This window comes from Heterocephalus glaber, unplaced genomic scaffold (assembly GCF_053883595.1).
Source record: "Heterocephalus glaber isolate CG9 unplaced genomic scaffold, H.glaber_assembly_v1.0 deba00001236, whole genome shotgun sequence".
Lineage (NCBI taxonomy): Eukaryota > Metazoa > Chordata > Mammalia > Rodentia > Bathyergidae > Heterocephalus > Heterocephalus glaber.
The window spans coordinates 1-23,233 of record NW_028258223.1 but is presented as its reverse complement, the minus strand read 5'-3'; the positions used below and the strand labels follow the sequence as shown (position 1 = coordinate 23,233).

The window sequence follows — 23,233 nt, the reverse complement described above, 5'->3', positions numbered from 1 at the left end:
CTCTGCCGGCGCAGCTCGCGGAGCGGGGGCCGGTCTCCTGCTCGCCTGTCGCGCCTCCACGTCGGATAACCAGAGCTGGAACTCGTCGGGCTCCGAGGAGGACCTGGAGACGGAGCCCGGGCCGCCTGTGGAGCGCTGCGGCGGCCCTGAGCAAGGTGAACCTCCGCGGGCCCGCGGGCCCGCGGACCATCCCGGGGCGGGGGCTGCGGAAGGTGCCGGGGTGCGGGGCTGACGGCGCCGCTGGAGCGCCTAGGTCAGGGTGGGCTGGGGAAGCGGGGAACTGCCCTACTCGCCTTCCCTGCGGCTTGTGAGCCGCTGAGGACAGGGGAAGTGGGATCCAGTTCGGAAGATGCGCTGCACACCGCGACTCGAGTCCCAGCTGTCCCGGGCGTGGGAATCTGCGTTGGGCTAAGGCGGCGTCCCAAGTAGTACTGGGCCGTGGGGAGGGGTGGGGTGGTGGTCCTGGTGGCGGTTCAAATCTGACCTTTCTAACTAGGTGAGTCTGGAGGTGCTTCTGGGAAAAGGCTCGGGGGACTCTGCTGCCGAGGCTGTATAGACAAGCCAGTTGACTCGGTTTGGACCCGCAATCTGAGGCGGTAGTCATTTTCGGTGTAGTGCGAGGTATCCGTGTGGAGCGCTTGTGTACTTTCCCCGTCCCTCCTTACCCCGTTTCAGAAAAGAACTGTTTAATTGACACGTGGTGCCTTGGGTATAAAACTATTAATAGTAATTTGGAGCTTGTCAGATTGGAGACCAACCTTTAGTCCGGGAAGAAGAGTAGTATTTAATAAAATGTCTTTTTGTAGTAAGGGGCACAGAATATGGCAAAAACATTCAATTTTTTTTCTGGGTTTTTAAAAGCTCCTTTCCAAAATCTTAGCAAAGTAAATAGTCATGTACAGGACTGAAATTGAGTGATCTCTTGATAATGCTTTGAAAAAAAGTTTTTGCTATGAGTAGACTCATAGCGTTTTCTACTTCTCTCCCTTCCTGTGAAACTTTCAGAAATGGCTGGAGCCAGCTGTTAACTTGGAGAGGGGGAGCTGAGGCCAGTCCCTCAACAAGCTGGTCATCAGATACCAGGTCATGTGCAACCACTGGCTATTAAGAAATCACTCTGCTTCCATCTTTGAGTCATTTGGACATCATTTGTGGGATTGCTTCATATTAGGCTTTTATGTATGAGAAGCGGTGTAGGAAAGGCCTGAGTATGTCAAACTTAAGGCTTTTCGTTATATAGCTGACAAATTGTGTTGTGTGTTGATAGAATCTCCCCAGGGTTTCTTTCGATTAAATGTATCTTACAATTTAGAACTCTGCATTGACCATATCGTGTAATAGATAAGCATTTTCAGATGGGGAAGTGTGAAGTGTGTTGTTTTCAATGATTTATTGAGCATTTCATCACTTTTCTCATTAGATGAGAAGCAGATTGTCATATTAGTATCATTGTAATATTGTTTTATAAAACATGCTGTACTTTTGACCTGTTATCACTTTTTTGAAGGTGCCGAGGAGGGGTGTAACTGGTGAATAAAGGTCTCCTGCTCTGAGTACAGTATTAACTGTATGCAGAGTAGAGTAGTAGATATACCAGAGATTAAAAAATGGGAAGACTATCTCCTTGGTATTTAAGTGTGTACAAATGCAGTATTTGACCACTATCAAGGGTAATAGGTTCAATTTTGACTGTTGCTCTGTATGTAGAATCAACAGGAATAAAGCATTTGGTATTATTCTTTTCTTTTTTTTTTGGTACTGGGGATCGAACTCTGGACCTTGCACCTGTGAGGCAGGTGGTGGAACCACTGAGCTAAGTCCAGCCCTTTGGTATTATTCTTAATAACTGTGAAGGACATTTCCCTGAAATTCAAAAATGTATGGTTATACCTGTTTTTTGGAAGCTTTTAGTTAAGGGTGTTTTGTTTTTTGAAGGTGCTGGGTGTGAAACCTAGGGGCTGTCGAATGCTAGCTGAGTGTTCTACTGCCGAGCTACATAGTCCTAGCTGTAGCAAGAGTACTTTATATTAAATGCACACACTGGGGATGGTACCTGTTTTTAAGTTTAAAGAACACATTACGTATTTCAAGTTCTTTACTTGATCATTTACTTATCTATAGTGCTTGACACAACAAAGGTTTCGGTTTTCATCATGGTCAAATATTGTGTATACTGTAGATATGGGGAAGCAGTTGGGTTCCGCACAGTTATGAACCATATGAGGAATACCGTACCTGATACTGAAACAACAGTTACCACTCAGCTTTTGTTCTTTTCCTTCTGTGGAGTAATGTCAGTAAGTCCCAATACTAATTTCTTCTCCCCTAGGATAGAATGGCTCTGAAACAGGAGAGTGTTTGAATTTGTATTAAAAATATGCCAGTCCAAAGTCTTTTTCTTCTATATAATAATCTGAAATCCTTATGAAAGTTTCCCAGAATAGTGGATAGACTGTGATTTTAGGTGCTCATCACACGTGTCAGGGTGAAACATTGTTGGGAAAAGACTTACACCTTAGTCGGTCTTGAAAGCAGCTTAGCCTGGTAAAATAAAGTTTATCTCAATCCCCCCCATGGTTTTCTGACTCCTCACCCCTACCTGTTGCCTAAAATTCTGAGAGTCCCTGTCAGTGCTGCCCTTTTCATAGAGCTTTTTCTTTGCTGGTCATTGAAGACAGCCTTCCCTTGATTTCCCATAGTGTTTTTTTTTTTTTTGATTTGCTTCTGACTCTCGTTCTAAATATATCTTGTTTTGTTCTTAAATTTGTGCTTGCTGGACTGTAGGCTACAGGAGTTTGGATTCTCTTGTCGTGTCTAGAATATTGCTTTGTCTGAATTGTTAAATGGGGAAGTAAGGGAATGAACCTGAGAGCGAAGGAGAAAACTTGCCTTCCAGGTACAATAATAGCAGCTCAGGGCCGGGGATTTAGCTCAGTGGCACCGCACCTCCCTTGCCAGGTGCAAGGTCTCGAATTCAATCCCTAGTACAAAAAAAAACACCAAATAGCAGCTCGAATTTACTGAGTAGAGCCCTGAAGCTTCTATAATTTGTGGATTTCTCTATACTGAAATAATACACATCATACGTACATAATTGCTTGGGACCCTCTTGTCCCTTTGGAAGGGGTCTAACAAGAGACATTGACAGTTTGATTAGCTAGGCATGCAAATACTGTGTGCTAGACACTAAATTTATTGTTTCATCTTAATGGTAGTGATGAGAAGCAAGGAAGGGTAAATATATGGAGAGTCTTAAATACCAATCCATCCATTGTTAAAATAGGCAGTGGGAAGCTGCCCATGTAAATTGAGGAGCTGGAGTCACAATAAAATTAATATGTAGGCACATGTGTGGGCAATACGCCTTTTGTGTAAATAAGTTTATGTAATTTATGAAGAAGCAGAAGATACTAGACAAAGTTATTAGGCCTCAGGAATCAAGAAACTTGATAATTTTATTGAATAATTGAATATGTGGAAGACAAGGCTAATGTAAGGATTGAATTTTTCCCCTTTTTAAAATTAGTACATGTTCACTGCAGGTAATAGTTACATCTCAGTCCCTCATCTCCCTACTTCCTTGTAGGGAACCAGGGCAAGGGGACATTACTAGAACCTCTGCAGTAAGTCCTAGTCTCCTGCCAGCCAAGGCAGCATGAGGGGAATTAATTACAGGAAAGGTAGACACCTGAGACTTTGAGAAGAAGCTGAGCTTTGGGTCTGATCAGTGGTGCTCTGGGCAGCAAAGAGGAAAGCCCCCAGCTTACCTCAGTACATCAGGAGAAACAAATGTAACAAAAGACTTGCAGAGAGTTCAGCACATCCTGCCTAAACGAGATGCAACTGAGTAGATGTTTGTTCCTCCCAGAATGTTTTCAACTCCCAGGATGTTTCTTGTTCTGGAGAATCACAGCCTCACGGGATCATTGAGGTCTCAGTTGTGACCAGAGGCCAAAATGGAGTTAAGTCTCAGAATTCCATAGGTGGGCTGTAGGCAAGAGAACTAGGCTAACCAAATGATTTTACCCTAAAATTATGTAGCGTGGCTCCCGACGCTTCTACTGTCTTTTATTTTCTCTTTACAGTATTTGTATTTTGAGCTTCTCATAGAAGAGGAACCATGTAATAGTTAACCTTCTGTGTTTGATTTATTTCACTTAACATTATGGTTTCAAGGTGCCTCCGTTTTCCTACAAGTTTATCCATCTTTATGGCTGAGTAGCACCCCATTATGTATAAATACCATACTTTATATATTCATCTTTTGACAGACATTTAGGCTGCTTCCAAGATTCAACTATTATGTATTGTGCTACTATAAATATGGCTATGAGTGCATATCTTAAGGGTTTAATGTGAAGGAAAAATTAATAGAATTCGGTGATGAGCTATAAGGAATGAGAAGGGACAGATTATCTTCTGTGACTAAGCATTTCCATTATTTTATTCAGCCGTTCAAACAATAGGTAGAGAACCACAAGCTCCAAGAAATGAACCCCTCAAAGCTCTTTTCACAGGAAGCAGTGAAGTAGTTGAGTCTGTTTCATCTCGTATCTGCTGTTCTGTTCAGGTAATGCACTGTAACCCTACACGAGGTTTGAGTCTGCCTGACTACAGAATTGTGTCCAGCCAAGAAAATAGGAGCAGAGGGAAGAAGGACACCTTGCAGAAGAAGGAGAGTTCAGTTTTGTTGGTAACAGTCATTTACTTGAAGTTGGTATCTAAATGGTGGTAAGTTGAAAGCAGTTACAAATAAGGAATAGTGACTAGGGAGCCCCTGAGATTGTTGGTTTAGGTGAGTTCTTAAAGAGGGTTGTAACGATGGGCTTTAAAGATTTAAAAGTTGAACCTATCTCAAACATGCTCAATTAGGGAATAGGAAAAGAAAGATTTCTCCATAGGTGAAGAACCTGAGCCAGTTCGTTACATGGAAACAATCAATTTTGAAGTAGTTTTTGGAACTAGTAGATATTTTTTGGAATTGTTTATACTTAAAACCCCAGAGCATAAAGAAAAACAAGCAAAATTAAGTTTTCTCATAGAAGTTCCATTTTTTTCTTTGCCATTTTATTGATGGTGATTTCTGTGCATCAGTATTTGAGTGACATAGAAATCACTTTTAGGTACAGAATTAGAATATACCAAGGAGAACATACCAAGTATTTTTTCAGAAACCAATTTATTAGAAAATAAACCAGGGCCAGGGATTTCTCTCTTTGGTGCCATGATTGCCTGCCAAGTGCAAGGTCCTAAGTTTGATTTCCGGTTACCCCCCCAAGATACCAATTAATTAGAAAATATATCCTTAGAGAAACTTGGAAAATGAACTGAGCATTTTAAATACGTAGTATTGAGTTCTATAGGGGAAGAATTAAAGTTGATGTGGACTGAAGATCTCATCTAGTATTTTTACTTTGATGTCGTTATGACTGTCATCAGTTTTCATACGAGGTTAACTTACAATAAAAGGAGAATTTTGGCAGTGCTTGGCCCCACACTTCTGTTGATTTAGAAGCCTTGGCACAGTACCTGGTGTGAGAGAGAGACTATGACTGGACTTACTTTTCTGTTGACTGATTTCATTGTGACAGGGCCGAGAACTGTTTCTAAATGTCATGAAGGTGTGAGGAGGGGGAGGATAAAAGCATGCAAAGAACAAAGCAGAACTTTGCATCAGAATCTTGCTTTGGCTTGATTCTTCAGATGTTAGAGATAAGAAAGTGTTGTATTTTATTTCCTGCCTATTTAAACTATTGTAAAAATGACTAAAAATCATATAGTCTCAAAAATCTCAACTTTTCATGTTACTGTTTTATTGCTTATGCTCATAACTAAATTAGAACTCATGTTTTGGTTTTAAAAGTTTGGATTTCTGACTTTGATATTTTTTTTCCTCCTGTGCCTTCCCTTTTCCACCCCCAGTGGGCAAACTACATTCATGGGTGGCAGGATCGTTGGGTAGTTTTGAAGAATAATACTCTGAGTTACTACATATCTGAAGATGAGACAGAGTATGGCTGCAGGGGATCCATCCGCATTAGCAAGGCTGTGATCATGGTGGGTTCCTATTTCTCTTCAACAAGGATTCATTGAGCATCACCTATAGTCAGGAACCATATACATCTGTGAACAAAATGAACATCCATGCTTTGGTGGAGCATATTTTCTAATACTTTTTTTTTTCTTTTTGGTACCGGGGATCAAACTCGGGACCTTGCGCTTGTGAGGCAGGCCCCGGGACTGCTGAGCTAAATCCCCGGCCCTCTTACACTTTTTTCATCAGTTATTTTGGAGTGCTTATCACTATGTAGTGTTGTTTTGTATAGGTATGTAATATTTCATATCCAGTGAAATTGGGACATTTACTTCATAAATTATGGAAAGAGTTAAATCAGGAAAATCATATAAAATTTACATCTTATTTTCAGCTTAAAATATATAAATATATATTCATTTGCCAGGTTTTTCATGTTGAGCAAATGTCATCTTTTGTGATGCTGAGAATTGTTACTGTGTTAACTGTATCCGTAATTATGTACAATCTAGTTTCCAGTTTTGCTTCCCCTCAATTGGAGTGAGAGTTGAAAGGTACTTTTGAAAAACTGATTGTGGGCTCTTTCTGTGATGTTCCCTAACATCTTGCAATTGTGTCACCTTTATCTAATGTAACACCTTTTTTTTTTTTTTTTTTTGGTACCGGGGATCGAAATCGGGTCCTTGTGCTTGCCGCTTGGGCAGCAGGCAGCGAAACCGCTGAGCTAAATCCCCGGCCCTAGTGTAACACCTTTGAAAGGAATAACTCACTTTTGAGTCATTCTACTTAGTTTACATTCAACTCTGGACTGCAGTCCATAGACTTAATGTAATTCATTTGTGTAAGAATAAAAAGTGAACTGGCCTAAACAGGTTTGGGAATAACAACTGACTTGTTTAGCATGTAATTCAGTTATACTGGGATCAGGAGTGTTTGATTATGGCTGGATGGAGTGGCTTATGCCTGTAATTCCAGCCTTTTGGGAGGCTGAGGCAGGAAGATTCCAGGTTCAAACCCAGCCTGAATAACTGAATGTCTTGGCATGACCTTATCTCAAAATAAACAATTTTTAAAAGATTTGGAATGTAGCTCAGTGCTGAGGTGCTGGGTTCAGTTCCCAGCACTGAAAAAATTAAAAGTTCTTAATTGTAAGAAAAATAGTTAGTTGAGAGTGGGTAGAATGCCATATCCACATTTATATTTAGTAAAGGGCTAAAACTATATTGGCTAAGGTAGGACAGGTAAATGGAGATAGAGCAGTTAAGGGAGCTATTGTAGTTAATGTCTAATGTTGGGTATGCTAAAATAAGAGTATACATTTTATTCACCCATTCAAAGAGAAATCACATGTTCTAATAGAATTTATTTTACTTTCCTTGTAAAAGTAAAAGGTATACTTTTGATTTGTTACTATTTGTATCTCATTTATGTCATGCATTTAAGGAAAACCTTACAGAATTTTTCCATCCTTTTTTATACATTTGATATATTCAAGTTTGAAAAGAGAAGCTTAGTTAGATATCAAGTTGGAAAGGCAGGAATTGTTTGGAAGCATTAAGCTACTATTCTTCATTCCAGGGACAATTTTAAATAAATATTTTGAACTTTAAAGCTCAATATTTACTTTGATGTGTGGTAGATTATAGTGTTTTGATAGATATTTATCCAGTCTAATATTTTCAAAGTTTTTCTCTTGGGGCAAGGATTTAGCTCGGTGGTTGTGCTGCCTGCTTTGCAAGTGCAAGGTCCCAAGTTCGATCCCCGGTACCAAAAAACAAAACAAAAACAAAACAAAACAAACAAAAACAACAACATTTTTCTCTTTTAGGATAAATCATTATTCATATCGGGATAGAATAGTGGATGGAAATATAGTTTATGATCTTGAAGTGTCTTTCCGCGGGTTCTTCCCTGCTCCCCTTCTTTTGCATATGTCAGGTACATATTAATTGTAGTAATTGACTCTTTGAAAATAATGTTGATGATTGATGTCAAAAGGGGAGGGAAGTAAATATTATCTTTATTGTCTCCTAAGTAGTAGTATCCCTAGAGTACCATGGTCGTCTCTGTGGATTTAAATATAGTTATCCTATCTTGAAATATTGGCTGTAGTAATAGTTCATGTCTTATTTGAAGAAAAGTGGTTTTTTGGTACTGGGTATCGAACTCGGGACCTTGCGCTTGCGAGGCAGGTGCCGGAACCACTGAGCTAAATCGCCAGCCCGAAGAAAAGTTTTAATAAACATTTTCGTTGCATCTGCGGGGTAGAGAGCACTGTGTTACTTCATTGTAGATTTTTTGTGTGTGTGATAGTTAAGTTTGTATGCAGAACTTTCAGTTTGTTATATAGTTATAAGGAATGGGTAGAAAAGTGGGACTGTTTGAATACTTTGGAAGGAAAGATGTGTAAGTGACTAGTGGGAATATATTGAAAACATTTATTGCTAGTAAAAAAAGAAAATCAGCCCGATTGTTTGGGTCACCTGCAGTTCAATTTGATGAAATTGAACTGACAAGGGACTTGGGAGACAGCGTTGAGGAGCTCAGGCCAGAGAGGGGGCGCATGCCAGGGAAGGAGGAGGTGGGAACTTGCGCGTGGGAGGGGGCGCACTCTGCCGTTGGGGTCCCCTCCCCCCTAACGGTGGCCCATAACGGTGGCCATGAGCAGGCAGGCAAGGCGTGAGGCTGTGCCCGGAAGTGACCCACAGCCTCCAAACAGGGTCTGGGAGGACATGGTAAAGGGCAGGAGTAAGAAGTGCAGAGAGGCGGAGTCGGGAGCCGCTCTTGACCTCCGCGCCTGGGTAGCCTGAGCTAGAGAAGCAGCTGCACGCACGTGGACGAGGCCTCCGGGAACCTGGCCGGCCTCCCGGGGGGGCTCCCGCCCGGTGTCCTGGTGGGGCCCCCGAGAAGGCACGCACCCTGCAGCAGCCTGGGACCCACCAGGGCGCCATGCTGGGCCTCTCAAGGGGGCAGGAGGGCGCCAGGCCTGCAGGAGGCGCTGCAGCCTGGACAGAGATGGGGTGGACTGGACCCAGTGAGCAGGCGGGAGCGCGCGGGGCCTGCAGGGGGTGCTGCAGCCTGGACGGAGATGGGACAGATGGGGACCCACGCTGAAGGGGCTTAGGCTGTGTCCAGGATCCGGGGCTCAGCGCTCAGCCCTGTGCCTGCAAAAGTTACCTTAGTGCTAACAGCCAGCTTCAGACTTTGTAAAAATGACTGGCTGCCTCTCATGGACTGACGTTAGGTTGCCCTGCATTTAGAACAGACAGTATGCCCCTGGGGATTGATACCGGTTTACTTCCATCTTGCTGGAGAGTTTTAGTATCTAAAATTGTAGGCTTTTAAAAATGTAAGCACTGGAAGGTTTTTCCTTCTCCGTGTATAGCCCTTGTTTTCTGTAGCTTGACAGAAAACTGAAATGCTGCTATCTTAGTGACACCAACGGTGAGTGAAGCCCTTGTTCAGGTGGCTCCTGATAGGAACGGGGATGTGGTTGGATGTCTCTCCGTGCAAGTTATTGCCACTACTTTCCACCCTTTGTTGTCTGGCTGGGGGGTGTGGTGTGAGAAACCTGTCTGAAACGCGGTACAGAGATTTTAACAGCTGTGTTAAAATGCCCACAGACACATCCACAGCCAGAATCATCAGGACTTGGAAACCATTTCCCCAAATCCAAGCTCCAACCTGCTGGGGTCTGTCCCACAGAAGACACCTGATGAGAGTTGCAGTGATGACTGACCGTGGCAGTGTTTCTGGAGCTCAGAAGAGGGAAATCATACTTCAGGTTGGAAATGGGAAAGGAGATCGACAAAGACTTTCAGAAAAAGGTAGGATTAGAACTGTAACAAATAGCGCTAGGCTTTGGATGTGTGCGGCTGGTGGTGGAAATATTGGGGGCTGGCAGAACTGCAGGGTGGTGGTCACCAGGCTCCCTCAGCAAGAGAACAGTCTGGCTGGAAGAGAGTTTCTGAAAGAGGAGGAAGTGGGAAGCAGGTTGGAAGATTGTTTGGCACCAGTCCTGGAGAGCCCGATTATGGTTGGGAGCAGGGCATTCATTCTGTAGGAAGGCACGAGTTGGTCCTTCTCTTTTAAAAATCATATGAGCCACTTTAAATACAGTAGCATTTAGTACACTGAGTGATTTTTAAGTAGGAGAGTGACTTGATCAGAAGTGTAGTTCACAGTGAACACGACAGCAGTGCCTAGATGGATTGGACATTGACCGAGAAAGGAGAAGCATGGTTGTCAAAGCACTACTAGACTCCGGGCTGCGGTGGTGTAAAGGAGGGTTGCAGCGGTAGGGATGGATAGGAGAGGACAGAGGTGAGAGTTGATGGAGAAAGATTGCAAAGACTAGGTAGATGGCAAGATCCAAAAGATGGGAAGGGGAGAGAAAGGAAGAGAAAGGTCATCCAGGAATAAAGATTATGGATTGGAAAATTATCTTTGTAAAAGTGGAAGTGAAAGTTGAAGATGTGGTGAGATTTTCAAGGGATATCATCATGGAGAGAAAAGGGCCGTAGGTAAATGTACTTTGGGAAAACTTTGAAACTTGAAGAGATAAAAGGAATTAAAAATCAGGTTAACGGTGTAATATGTGAGTATTTAGAAAAATAAAACCAGGAGAGTTGGTATGACAGAAGATTAGAAAAATACAAGTATCTGATCAAATACTGCAAAAAGATAGAAAAGCTTAAAAATTGAGGGAGGCCATTGATTTTGATAATGGAAACGTTGGTCAAGTAAGAGAATTATGGAAGCTTATAAGAAAAGTAGGTGGAAGTAGGAGGGGTAGGGTAAAGGAGAGAAGGGAATGGAATTAATATGAGAAAATGAACAAATAGAAACAGAGTCTTTGTGAATAGGGAGAGATGGAGGGGTTGAAGGGAGGGCAGGGAAGGGGAAAAAATAAGAACCAAGAGAGTCTGTAAAGGTGCATATCTGCAATGATGAATGTCATTATATTGTACACCTAAAATGTACCAATAAAAGGATAAAAAAAAGGAAGTAGGCCAAGAACCTTGTCACTGAATGGGAAGGAGGGAAGGGCTGTTGGCTCATGGGAAGAGTTTTAGCTTCTAGGAGAAGGAAAGACTGAAGGGAAAGGTTCAGGGGAGGGAGTGAGATGGAGGATCCAAGAAAGGGAAGACTTGAAGGAGCAAAGTCTGGAATATTTGGCATGGGAACATGAAGGGCACAACTTGTGAAGCTAACTGTGGAAGGAGGAGAGCTGCTCTCTCTTCTGAGGTGGTGAATACAAGAGCAAGAATTATATAGAGAAGTGTTAGGGGAAATGTAAAAGTAGCTCTAAAAGAAGTTAAGAGAGCTTGTTCTCACTGGTTTTGTTTTAGTAATGTAAGAAACTGGTTCACCTTCTTTGGTGAGCTTCTGGAAATGGGAGCAGGGTAGCTGGTGAGGAGCTGGAGGTGGGAGCAGGGATTCAGGGTGAGGAGCTTGAGATGGGGGAAAGGGTGGAGAGTGTGGAGCTCAGAGTGGGAAAAAGGAATCCAGAGCAATTGCTTCAGCACAGAAGTTCTTGTGATAATTACTTTATGCATTTGGAATATTAGCATAATTTCTCTCTCTCTCTCTCTCTCTCTCTCTCTCTCTCTCTCTCTCTCTCATGAGGGGTTGTGAGAGTCAGAACAATTTTGAGGATCATTGAGAAGCTGGATGGATTTGTTAGCATGTTGATCTTTTCCATTTAAGTACCATATGTAAGAAGTTTGCCAGTATATATAATTTTCAAACAACACTGTGTGCTAGCATGGTTGAGCAACACAGTTTCTGGTACTGTGTTTGTTACAGTTAATGAAGCCTTAGCAGAGACACATCTTTTTGGAGTTCAGTGAAGTTTTAACTTCAATTTCAGAGTGGTTCCAAGTGTAGTAGATAGAAAGTGTCATCCTGGGGCTGAGAACACTTGCCTGGCAGGCAGCAAGCCCTGAGGTCCCAGCACCACCACAAATAAAATATGCTTTTCTTTGAAGATCCAGTGAGTAAACCGTTTAAGTTTGCAAGCCACATGCTTGCTCTTCATCTTTTTAAAATTTATTTTCACAATCTTTAAGAACAGTAGAGATCTTTTTTGGTTTCCAGCCAGTGAAATAACGGTCTGTGTACTATAGTTTGCCCATCCTAATATAAAACGAGTATATCTTTTGAGAAGTGTTTGAAAGGCGCCCAGGGTCAAAAGTTATATGGGGATAGATTTGGAGATGCCTGTCTGGGAATTTCAGCATTGCAATTTTTAATTGAATTTGAATTGATTTTGTTAGTGAAGGGGAATAATGTTTGAAATTTTTAAGATTAAAGTTGATGGTTTTAAAATGACTTGGGACAACCTGAAGAAATACTGTTACAAAGTCTTGGGAGGAGGCAGAAATTCTTGAATAGTTAAATAATTCATTTCTGCATGACAGTGAGGAGAGGATACTTGGAAAATTATCGAAATCAATACTTTCAAAACTAGAAATAAACCCAAAGCTTACAACAACCCAGTGAACATTAATTCAAGAAAAGAAACAGAACCTCCGTAAGAACAGTGGTGTGTTTTTTTTGTTCTTTGATTGGTGCATTTTAGGTATCCAATATGTTTACATTTATCATCAGGTGCTTGTTACCTGTGTATGATGCATCTTCCTTCTGATTTTTTTCCCATTGCCTGTGCACTCTTCATCCCCTCCACCCTTCCATATTTACATAAATTTTGTTTCCATTTTTCTTCTTTTCTCATACTTTTTCCTTTCCCTTCTTCCCTTTCCCCTTCCCCTCCCACCACCCCTACACCTTTGGACCTTTTTCTATTTCAAATTATCAGTTATTCATTTTAATCTTTGTTTATACTTTCAGTTTCTCACACTAGAGAAATTATTTGATATTTACACATATGTGTCCTATTTATTTCACTTAAGCGTATGGCCCAATATGCATCCATTTAGCTATAAATGTCTCTAGTTTCTCTTTCTTCATGGCTGAGTAGTACTCCATTTTATAAAAACAACCACATCTTTATCCAGTTTCCAGTTGATGTTCATTTGGGCTGTTTCCAAGTTTTAGCTATTACAAACTGTGCCGCTATAAACATGGGTGCACATATATCGCTGTGGTATGATTCTTTTAATTCTTTGGGGAAGATCCCCAGCAGGGGAATAGCTGGGTCAAATGGGACCTCTAGCCTTAGTTCTTTGAGGTATCTCCATACTGATTTCCACAGTGGTTGCACCAGTCTGCCCTCCCAGCAACATTGGAGAAGGGTTCCTTTCCACACCCTCGCCAGCATTTGTTATTGGTTGATTTCATGATAGCAGCCATTCTTTCTGGGGTGAGGTGGAATCTCAGCGTTGTTTTCATTTGCATCTCTCGAATGACCAGTGATGTTGAACATTTTTTCATATGTTTATTTGCTATTTCTACTTCTTTTTCTGAGAAATATCTGTTCATTTCAGATGCCCATGTTTGGATTGGGTCTTTAAATTTGGGAGGTCTGATCTTTTAAAATTCTTTATAGATTCTAGATAGCAGACATTTGTCTGAGGAACAGCAGGTGAAAATTTTTTCCCACATTGTGGGTTGTCTCTTCACCCTGCTGGTGGTTTCTCTTGCTGTGCAGAAGCTGTTCAGTAGGAAAAGATACCACATGTTGACTGTTGGTGTTAGTTCACGGGCAACTGAGGTTTTGTTCATAAAGTCTTTTCCTACACCAGTGTCTTCAAGGGTTCTACCTAACCTCTGTTCCAGCTGGTTCAGCATTTCTGTTTTAATATTTAGATCTTTAATCCATTTGGATTTCAGTTTAGTGCATGGTGAGAGATATAGGTCTAGTTTTAATCTTTGGCAAGTTGAAACCCAAGTTTTCCAGCACCATTTGTTAAAGAGGCTATCTTTCCTCCAGTGAGGGTGTTTGGCTCCTTTGTTGAAGATGAAGTGGCTGAGTGTGTCTGGAGTTGTTTCTGCATCTTCTAATCTGTTCCACTGGTCCTCAGCTCTGTTTCTTTGCCAGTGCCATGCTGTTTTTTATCACGGTGGCTTTGTAGTATAGTTTCAAGTTGGGAGTTGTGATATCCCCTGCCATGTCTCTGTTGTCTAGAATTGCTTTTGCTATTCTAGGTCTCTTCTTGTTCCAAATGAATTTTTGGATTGTTTTCTCAAGGTCCCTGAAGTTTGCTGCTGGAATTTCCATTGGGATTGCATTGAATCTGTATAGCAGTTTTGGAAGTATGGACATTTTCACTATGTTGAGTCTTCCTACTCAGGAGCAAACGATGTCTTTCCATTTTCTGTTATCGTCTTCAATCTCTCTTTTCAGAGTGCTATAGTTTTCAGAGAATAGGTCTTTGATTTCTTTTGTTAGGCTGATTCCTAGGCATTTCAGTTTTTTGGATGCTATTGTGAAAGGAATTGTTTGCCCTATTTCTGTCTCAGTGAGTTTGTTGTTCATATAGAGGGAAGCTATTGTTTTTTGGGTGTTGACCTTGTATCCAGCTACAGTACTGAATTTCGTTCTTAAGTCTAGAAGACTTTTGGTGGAATTCTTTGGGTCTTCTGTATAGAGTATCATGTCATCTGCAAATAATGACAGTTTGACTTCTACATTTCCTATCTTTATTCTTTTCATTTTTTTCTCTTGTCTAATTGCTGTGGCTAATGTTTCCAAAACTATATTGAACAGGAGTGGTGATAGTGGACATCCTTGTCTTGTTCCTGATTTTAGTGTGAAGGATTTCAGTTTTTGACTGTTTAGTATGATATTGGCTGTTGGTTTTTCATAGATGACTTTTATCAGATTGAGGTGGAGACCATCTATTCCAATTTTTTGTAGGGTTTTTATCATAAATGCATGCTGGGTTTTGTCAAATGCTTTTTCTGCATCTATGGAGATAATCATATGGTGTTTGTCCTTGGCTCTATTGATATAGTGTATTACATTGATTGATTTGTGTATGTTGAACCATCCTTGCATCCCTGGGATGAATCCCACTTGATCAGGGTGTATGATCTTCTTGATGATCTTTTGCATTCTATTTGCCAGTATCTTATTAAGGATTTTTGCATCTATGTTCATTAGTGAGATTGGCCTATAGTTCTCTTTTTCAGTTGGGTCTTTCTCTGCTTTGGGGATCAAGGTGATGCTTGCTTCCAGGAATGAATTTGGGAGTATTGATTCCCTTTCAATTTCATTGAAGAGTTTAAACAGTAGTGGCAGCAGTCCCTCTCTAAATGTCTTGTAGAATTCAGCATTGAAGCCATCAGGACCTGGGCTTTTCTTAGTTGTTAAGTTTTTAATTACTTTTTCAATTTCATTGGTTAATATTGAGTTGTTTCGAATTTTTAGGTCATCGTTTAATTTTGGTAATTCATACATGTCTAAGAATCTGTCCATTTCTTCTGTATTTTCCATTTTATTGGCATATAGGTTCTGGAAGTAGGTATTGATGATCCTCTGGATTTCTCCTGGGTCTGTTGTAATTTCACCCCTTTCATTCCTACTTGCATGGATTTGGGCCTTTCCATTTTCTGACAAGGTTGGCTAAAGGTTTGTCAATTTTGTTGATTCTTTTGAAGAACCAACTCTTGGCTTCATTGATTATTTTGTATCGTTCTCTTAGTCTCCATTCCACTGATTTCTCCTCTGATCTTTATAATTTCCTCCCTTGTATGAGGGAGGGTTTGTCCTGCTCTTTTTCTAGAAGCTTGAGGTTCAGCATAAGTTTGTTTCACTGGGTTCACTCTGTTTTCTTCATGTGAGTATTCACTCCTATGAATTTCCCTTATAAGACTGCTTTCATTGTGTCCCATAGATTGCTATATGTTGGATTGGCATTGTCATTTAATTGTAGGCACTGTCTGATTTCTTCTTTAATTTCCTCTGTGACCTATTGGTTATTCAGAAGTGTGTTGTTCAATTTCCACGTGTTTATGAAATTCTTTCGGTTTCTTTTGCTATTGATCTCCAATTTCATCACACTTTGGTCTGATAATATACAGGGGACAACTTCAGTTCCTTTGGACTTAAACATGTTCTATGCGTGTGTATGTGGTCTATTTTGGAGAATGTCCCATGTGCAGCTGAAAAGAATGTGCAGATTTTGTAGGGTGGAACACTCTGTAAATATCTGCTAAGTTCATTTATTGAAGAGTTCAATTGAGTTCTAGCATTTTGGTGTTTATTTTTTGTCTAGTTGATCTATCTATTTGTGAGGGTGGGGTACTGAGGTCCCCCACTACTGTTGTATTAGTGCTTATGTGATTTTTCATGTCCATTAATATTTGTTTTATATAGTTGGGCACAGTAGTGTTTGGTGCATAGATATTAATGATTGTCATCTCTTCCCCTTGGATTGTTACCTTTACAAGGATGTAGTGTCCTTCTTTGTCTCTCTTAATCAGTATTGGTTTGAAATCCACTTGATCTGCAGAGAGGATAACTACACCTGCTTTTTTTCAGGTTCCTGTCTCATGGAGTATTGTTTTCCACCCTTTAACTTTCAGTCTGTGAATTTCTTTTTGAATTAAGTGTGTTTCTTGTATGCAGCATATTGTTGGATCTTGCTTCTTGACTCATTCTGCCAGTCTATATATTTTGATTGATGAATTGAGACCATTAACATTGATGGTTATAACTGATACGTAGTGACATCATTGCCATGAGTCTTTCTTTTTGTTGGATTCTCCCCCTTTGCGTTTAATTTCTTGTTGTGCCTGATGGATTCATTCTGCTGGGCTTCTTGGGGTTGTGATCCTCATTGTCTTTTCCTCGGATATTGTCTAAAACTTTTGGAAGTGCTGGTTTGGTGTTCATGAAGTTCCTAAAGTGCTCTTTGTCATGAAAGTATCTTATTTCTCCATCAACTTTGAAAGATAGTTTTGCAAGGTACATCAATTTGGGTTGGAAGCTGTTTTCCTTTAGGGCTTGGAATATGTCACTCCAAGCTCTTCTTGCCTTGAGGGTTTGCATTGAGAATTCTGCTGTCATTCTGATGGGCTTTCCTTTATACATGATTTGTTTCTCTTCTCTAACTGCTTGTAGAATTTTGTTCTCCTGTTGAGTTTCTAAAATCTTAACTATTATATGCTTATGTGTAGATTTTTTTGATCAAGGCTATTTGGAGTCCTATATGCCTCACTTATCTGTATGTCAAGTTCTTTTCCCCTTCTTGGGAAGTTTTTTGCCATCCCTTTTGTGAACAGTTTTTTTATGTCATCTGCACTCTCTCCATGTTTCTGGATTGACTATGATCAGTCTTATGTTATTCTTCTTTGTATGGTCTAGCAGCTGCTGGATTGATTTCTTGTGGTCCTTTACTATTTTAAGAAAATTTTTCTTTTCCCGGTCACTAATTGCAATCTTATCTTCTGTATCTAAAATTCTGTCCTCACATTGGCTCATTCTGCTGCGTAGCCTTTCGATGGAGTTTTTCAGCTCCTGGAAATCTATTTGCATCTGTTTTATGGAGTCCATTTGTTTCCTATGTTGGCATTCCATCATGTTCCTGAGCTCCTGTATTTTCTTAGTCTGTGTCTACTCTAGATTTATTAATCATGTCTTGCACTATGGCCCCAATCTCTGCTGTTATCTGAGAAATTATTTCTGATTTAATTTTTTCCAGATCCTCTTCTGTTGCCAGTTCAGGGAGGCCATGTGGTTGAGTATCGCATTGTTCCATCTTGTTTTAGGTGATCTGTAAGTCTGTTTTTGAGACTTGTTTACGTGTCTTCTCATTTCAGTGGGGAAACGGGTTGCTGCTCACCTCCTTGGTGCTGGGTGGGGCTCTGTTCCTTTGCCCTGGGTCCGGTGGTATGGCAGCCCAAAAAGCTCAGCTGCTCGGCTCTGGGGACCTCTTCTCCTTTGCACTGGGGGCAGCAGTATGGTAGACCAAAAGGCTCACCTCCTCAGCTCTGGACAGGGCTCTACTTCTCTGCGCTGGGTGTGGTACAGCAGCCTGAAATGAAGATATTCGAAATCCTCTCGAAAATTGAATCTAACTGCATATAAAATGATTGTATACCATACTCCTGTGGGATTTATCCCAGAATTGTAAGGGTGATTCAAAATATGCAAATTGATAAGCATATTAAATCTACAGAATAAAATATTAAAACCTATAGAATAATCTTAATAGAAAAACTATTCAGCAAAGACCAATATCCCTTCATGATTAAAAACAATCAACAATTACATAGAGAAAGAATCTTCTGATAAGAAGACTAAAGCAAAAATAAATGACAACCTGTAGCTTATGTCATTCTGAATAGGAAAAAGCTGAACTCATTTTTTTCTAAGACCAGAACCAAGTCAAGAATGTCCACATTTAACATTCTTGTTTAATATAGTATTGAAAGTCTTAGCTCGAGCAATAAAATAAGAAATAGGAGATCCAAGTAGGAAAGGAGGTCAAATTATTCTTGATTACAGATAGCATGATTTTATATGCAGAAAAATCTTCACCAAAAACAAAAAACAAAAAACAACATAAGAAGAACAAAAAAACCCTGTTAAAAGTGATGAATAAAGTCAACATACCAAAATTAGTAGCTTTTTCCCTGTGGCACTGGGGATACACAATAATGAAATTGCTGAGAAAAAAGACAATAAAGCAATCCCATTCAAAGAACTATAATAATAAAAACCTTAAGAATAAATTTAACTTAGGAAGTAAATGATTTCTGCAATGCGGATTATAAAACACTGATGAAGAAATTTAAAACAAAAAAATAGACATCTCAAGGTCATGGATTGGAAGAATTAATGTTGTTAAAATATGCATACCACCCAAAGGAATCTACAGATTGAATGCAGTTCTTATTAAAATACCCATGACATTCATCACAGAAAAGAAAAGCTTTGTAAAATTTGAACACCAAAAGACCTTGAGTAGCTTAAGGAATCCTGAGCCAAAAGACCAAAGCTAGAGTCATTATAATTCCTGACCCCAAGAATACTACAAGATGATAGTAATCGAAACAGCATGATGCATAAAAACATGATGCATATGCCAATGGAGCAGAATAGAGAAACCAGAAATTAGTCCATATATTCACAGCCAAATGGCTTTTGACAAAGTCAGCAAGATCATATATTGGACAATGGAAAATCTCTTCAAAAAATGGTGCTGAGAATGCTGGATATCCATATGCAGAAGAAAGAAACTAAATTCCTCTCATCACATTCAAAATTTAAAAAAAAATAGATAAAGACTTAAATGTGTAAGTTCTGAGACTTTCAATGGACTGAAAAAAATATAGAGCAAAATGTTCAGGACAGTGGTCTGGATAAAAAAATTTTTGATAGCTTCAAAAGTCCAGGTAACATAAGCAAAAATTGACAAATGGGATTACTTGAAACAAAACATTTCTGTGTAGCAAAGGAAACAATCAACATGTGAAGAGACAACCTACAGAATGAGAGAAACTATGTGCAAACTATTCATTCAACAAGGGATTAATTTCCAAAATATATAAAGGACTCAACTATACAGATAAAAAATCTGACTAAAAAATACACAAATTATCTGGACTCATGTTTCTCAAAAGAGGCTACGTAAATGACCAGCAAGTATATTAAAAAGTGCTAAACATCACTAATGATCAGCTCTCCTCTGCCGAAGCCCTTTCACCATGCTGTTCTGCTTTGGACCCTCCCAAGTATGGACTAAAACCTTAAACTGTGAGCTAAAATAAACTACTACTTTCAGTTTTGGGTGTTGGGTATTTTGTCCTAGCAGTGAGGAAAGGAAGCAAGATGCCAAGATATGAAATCAATCTATTTGTTTCACAGCTGAATGGATAAGGAAATTATGTATGTACTGATATCTTCATAGCTTTTGTATTTTGGATGATTTAGCTTGTAACTCAAGTAGTTACAATTAGAGAAATACTGATTGTGTTTGTTCCAGAGGATTAGTGATAGAAGGAAAGCATTTAGAATGCCTCTAATTTGCACTACCTGGTATCAAACTTAAGACCTTGCACTTACAAGGCAGGTGCAATGACACTGAGCTAAATTCCCAGCCCCAGTACCTCTAATTTGTAGAGTATTTTACATTTATAAGGTGTTTCTACATATATTGCCAAAATTGGACTTTGCTATAGTTCCTGGTATATTTAATAGATAAGGAAATAGAAGTCAAAATTGGTAAATAGGCAGCATTCACAGCCAAGACTTGAATTTAAGCTTTTAACTCCTATGTCAATGTTCCTTTTAGTGTATCATGGAAATAAAACTAAAAGAGACATGATCGCTTCTGTACCCTGAGTGTATATTGCAGTGGTGGTGAAGGTGGTGAACTGCAGTGGGCTGTTGAATGTGCAGTACGCCTGACTGCCCTAAAAGCCATCTGCATAGGGACTTGTAAGCTGCCTTCACTGAGACCATCAACAGGAAGCATTACTTGGACTTTTTTTTTTCCAAAATCACTACCAAGCTTTTGTCTTATGTGAGTTATTACAGATGGAACAGGAAAAATATAAGAGCTGGTAAAATCCTGCAAATGATTGTATTGAGTTACAGTGATAGAGTTGGGCTGCATGTTATTATTATAAAACGTCTCTAATACTTGCATATAATATTTCTGGAAAGAAATATTTCCAATTCTATATTTATTCTATTTATTATATGGTAAAGATATGTTTGATCCACAGAAACTTTTTTTTGCTGAATTCTCCAACTCAGGGTGAGTTTCTAACACATTAAGCTTTGAAGTTCTCAAATAATAATAATACTGACATTTAAATTATGACTGAGCTAAATCATTCTATTTTTCTTTCTTTTTTGGGGGGGGGGCTGGGATCAAACTCGGGTCTTTGCAGTTGCACAGCAGGCGGCGAAACCACTGAGCTAAATCCCCGGCCAATCATTCTAGTTTTCAATGGGCAAGTTGATTAAAAATATTATAGAAGAAATATTTATCCAAATGTCTATCATGCCACATACATGCATAGATAGTGTGTGTTAGTTATTTTTCTGTCAAATGCTTTTCACAGACTGATAGATGGTCCTTTTAAGGACATCATTTAATTTGCAGATTGCCAATTTTTTTAGTATAAAATATCATAAATCCTAGTGGTTACTTTAGTCATTTGGACCATAATAAAACGTAACCTTTATTTGACTATATAGCAGGTATGCAAATGTTACACATCACAAATATATTTCATTAAATCAGTCCCATTTTCTGAATCACAGTTGATATTTAGGACAGGATAGTTGTGGATATTGTGGCATTTAAACCCATGTCTAATTTCAGGTCCTGGAATACTGAGAATTGGGGCAGGCATGAATGGCCATGACAGATTTACGGGTGTGCTGCAGGACATGAGGGCCTATGAATGGAAACTGACCCTGGAAGAAATTTATGAGCTTCATGCTATGCCTGCGAAGAATGATTTACACCCCATTTCTGGATATCTGGAGTTCAGGCAGGGAGAAACCAACAAATCATTTATTGTTTCTGCAAGAGATGAGAATGAAGAGGAAGGAGAAGAATTATTCATTCTTAAACTAGTCTCTGTGTATGGAGGAGCTCACATTTCTGAAGAAAATACTACAGCAAGATTAATAATATAAAACAGTGACAATGCCAACGGCCTGTTCAGTTTCACAGGAGCTTGTATACCAGAGGTAAGTAGTAAGCTTAGAGATTTAGGCTTAGGAATTCATTTCAAGTGGATCTGTTTGAGACTGAGCTTTCTTTCATTTGGTAAGATTGCTCAGGCAACTACACTAAATCCAGAAATGTGCTAGAGCCAGTGTTTGCAAATATGAATTACAGTCCCTGCTCTTATGAGGTCACAGTTTAAATAAGCTTAATGCATTGACAAGAATTAATAACAAGTCAGCAAATAAATCTTAACAGCGTTAAAGTTAATGCACATTAAAAGAATGCATAATTATATGCTACATGCAATTTAGTTTTGGCTACTGTTCTGGATATCATATAAGTAAGTGAAATAGTATGTATGATAGCTTCTATAAATAATTATAAAAGCAACTTTAGGGTTAGGGTTCAGGGTTAGGGTTCGGGTTCAGGTTCGGGTTCGGGTTCGGGTTAGGGTTAGGGTTCGGGTTCGGGTTAGGGTTAGGGTTAGGGTTAGGGGTTAGGGTTAGGGTTAGGGTTAGGGTTAGGGTTAGGGTTAGGGTTAGGGGTTCGGGTTGGGGTTAGGGGTTAGGGGTTAGGGTTAGGGTTGGGGTTCGGGTTAGGGTTAGGGGTTAGGGTTGGGGTTAGGGTTAGGGTTAGGGTTGGGGTTAGGGTTAGGGTTGGGGTTAGGGTTAGGGTTGGGGTTAGGGTTAGGGGTTAGGGTTAGGGTTAGGGTTAGGGTTAGGGGTTAGGGTTAGGGTTAGGGTTAGGGTTAGGGTTAGGGTTAGGGTTAGGGTTAGGGGTTAGGGTTAGGGTTAGGGTTAGGGTTAGGGTTAGGGTTAGGGTTAGGGTTAGGGTTAGGGTTAGGGTTAGGGTTAGGGTTAGGGTTAGGGTTAGGGTTAGGGTTAGGGTTAGGGTTAGGGTTAGGGTTAGGGTTAGGGTTAGGGTTAGGGTTAGGGTTAGGGTTAGGGTTAGGGTTAGGGTTAGGGTTAGGGTTAGGGTTAGGGTTAGGGTTAGGGTTAGGGTTAGGGTTAGGGTTAGGGTTAGGGTTGGGGTTGGGGTTGGGGTTAGGGTTAGGGTTAGGGTTAGGGTTAGGGTTAGGGTTAGGGTTAGGGTTGGGGTTGGGGTTAGGGTGGGGTTAGGGTTAGGGTTAGGGTTAGGGTTGGGTTAGGGTTAGGGTTGGGGTTAGGGTTAAGGGTTAGGGTTAGGGTTAGGGTTGGGGTTAGGGTTAGGGTTAGGGTTGGGTTAGGGTTGGGGTTGGGGTTAGGGTTAGGGTTAGGGTTAGGGTTAGGGTTAGGGTTAGGGGTTAGGGTTAGTTAGGGTTAGGGTTAGGGTTAGGGTTAGGGTTAGGGTTAGGGTTAGGGTTAGGGTTAGGGTTAGGGTTAGGGTTAGGGTTAGGGTTAGGGTTAGGGTTAGGGTTAGGGTTAGGGTTAGGGTTAGGGTTAGGGTTAGGGTTAGGGTTAGGGTTAGGGTTAGGGTTAGGGTTAGGGTTAGGGTTAGGGTTAGGGTTTAGGGTTAGGGTTAGGGTTAGGGGTTAGGGTTAGGGGTTAGGGGTTAGGGTTTAGGGTTAGGGTTAGGGTTAGGGTTAGGGTTAGGGTTAGGGTTAGGGTTAGGGTTAGGGTTT

The 23,233-nt window shown here is 40.3% G+C and overlaps 1 protein-coding gene across 1 annotated transcript; it reads left to right on the top strand.

The window, feature by feature from the left end:
- Window positions 1–6: 6 nt before the first annotated feature.
- Window positions 7–13,403, top strand: LOC147828178 (ceramide transfer protein-like). Its single transcript, XM_087210952.1, has 4 exons — window positions 7–155; window positions 4,571–4,693; window positions 5,923–6,057; window positions 9,658–13,403. Exons 2-4 carry the CDS (start codon window positions 4,574–4,576, stop codon window positions 9,748–9,750), a joined length of 348 nt encoding a protein of 115 aa, XP_087067078.1. The 5' UTR covers window positions 7–155; window positions 4,571–4,573; the 3' UTR covers window positions 9,751–13,403.
- The last annotated feature ends 9,830 nt before the right edge of the window (window positions 13,404–23,233 follow it).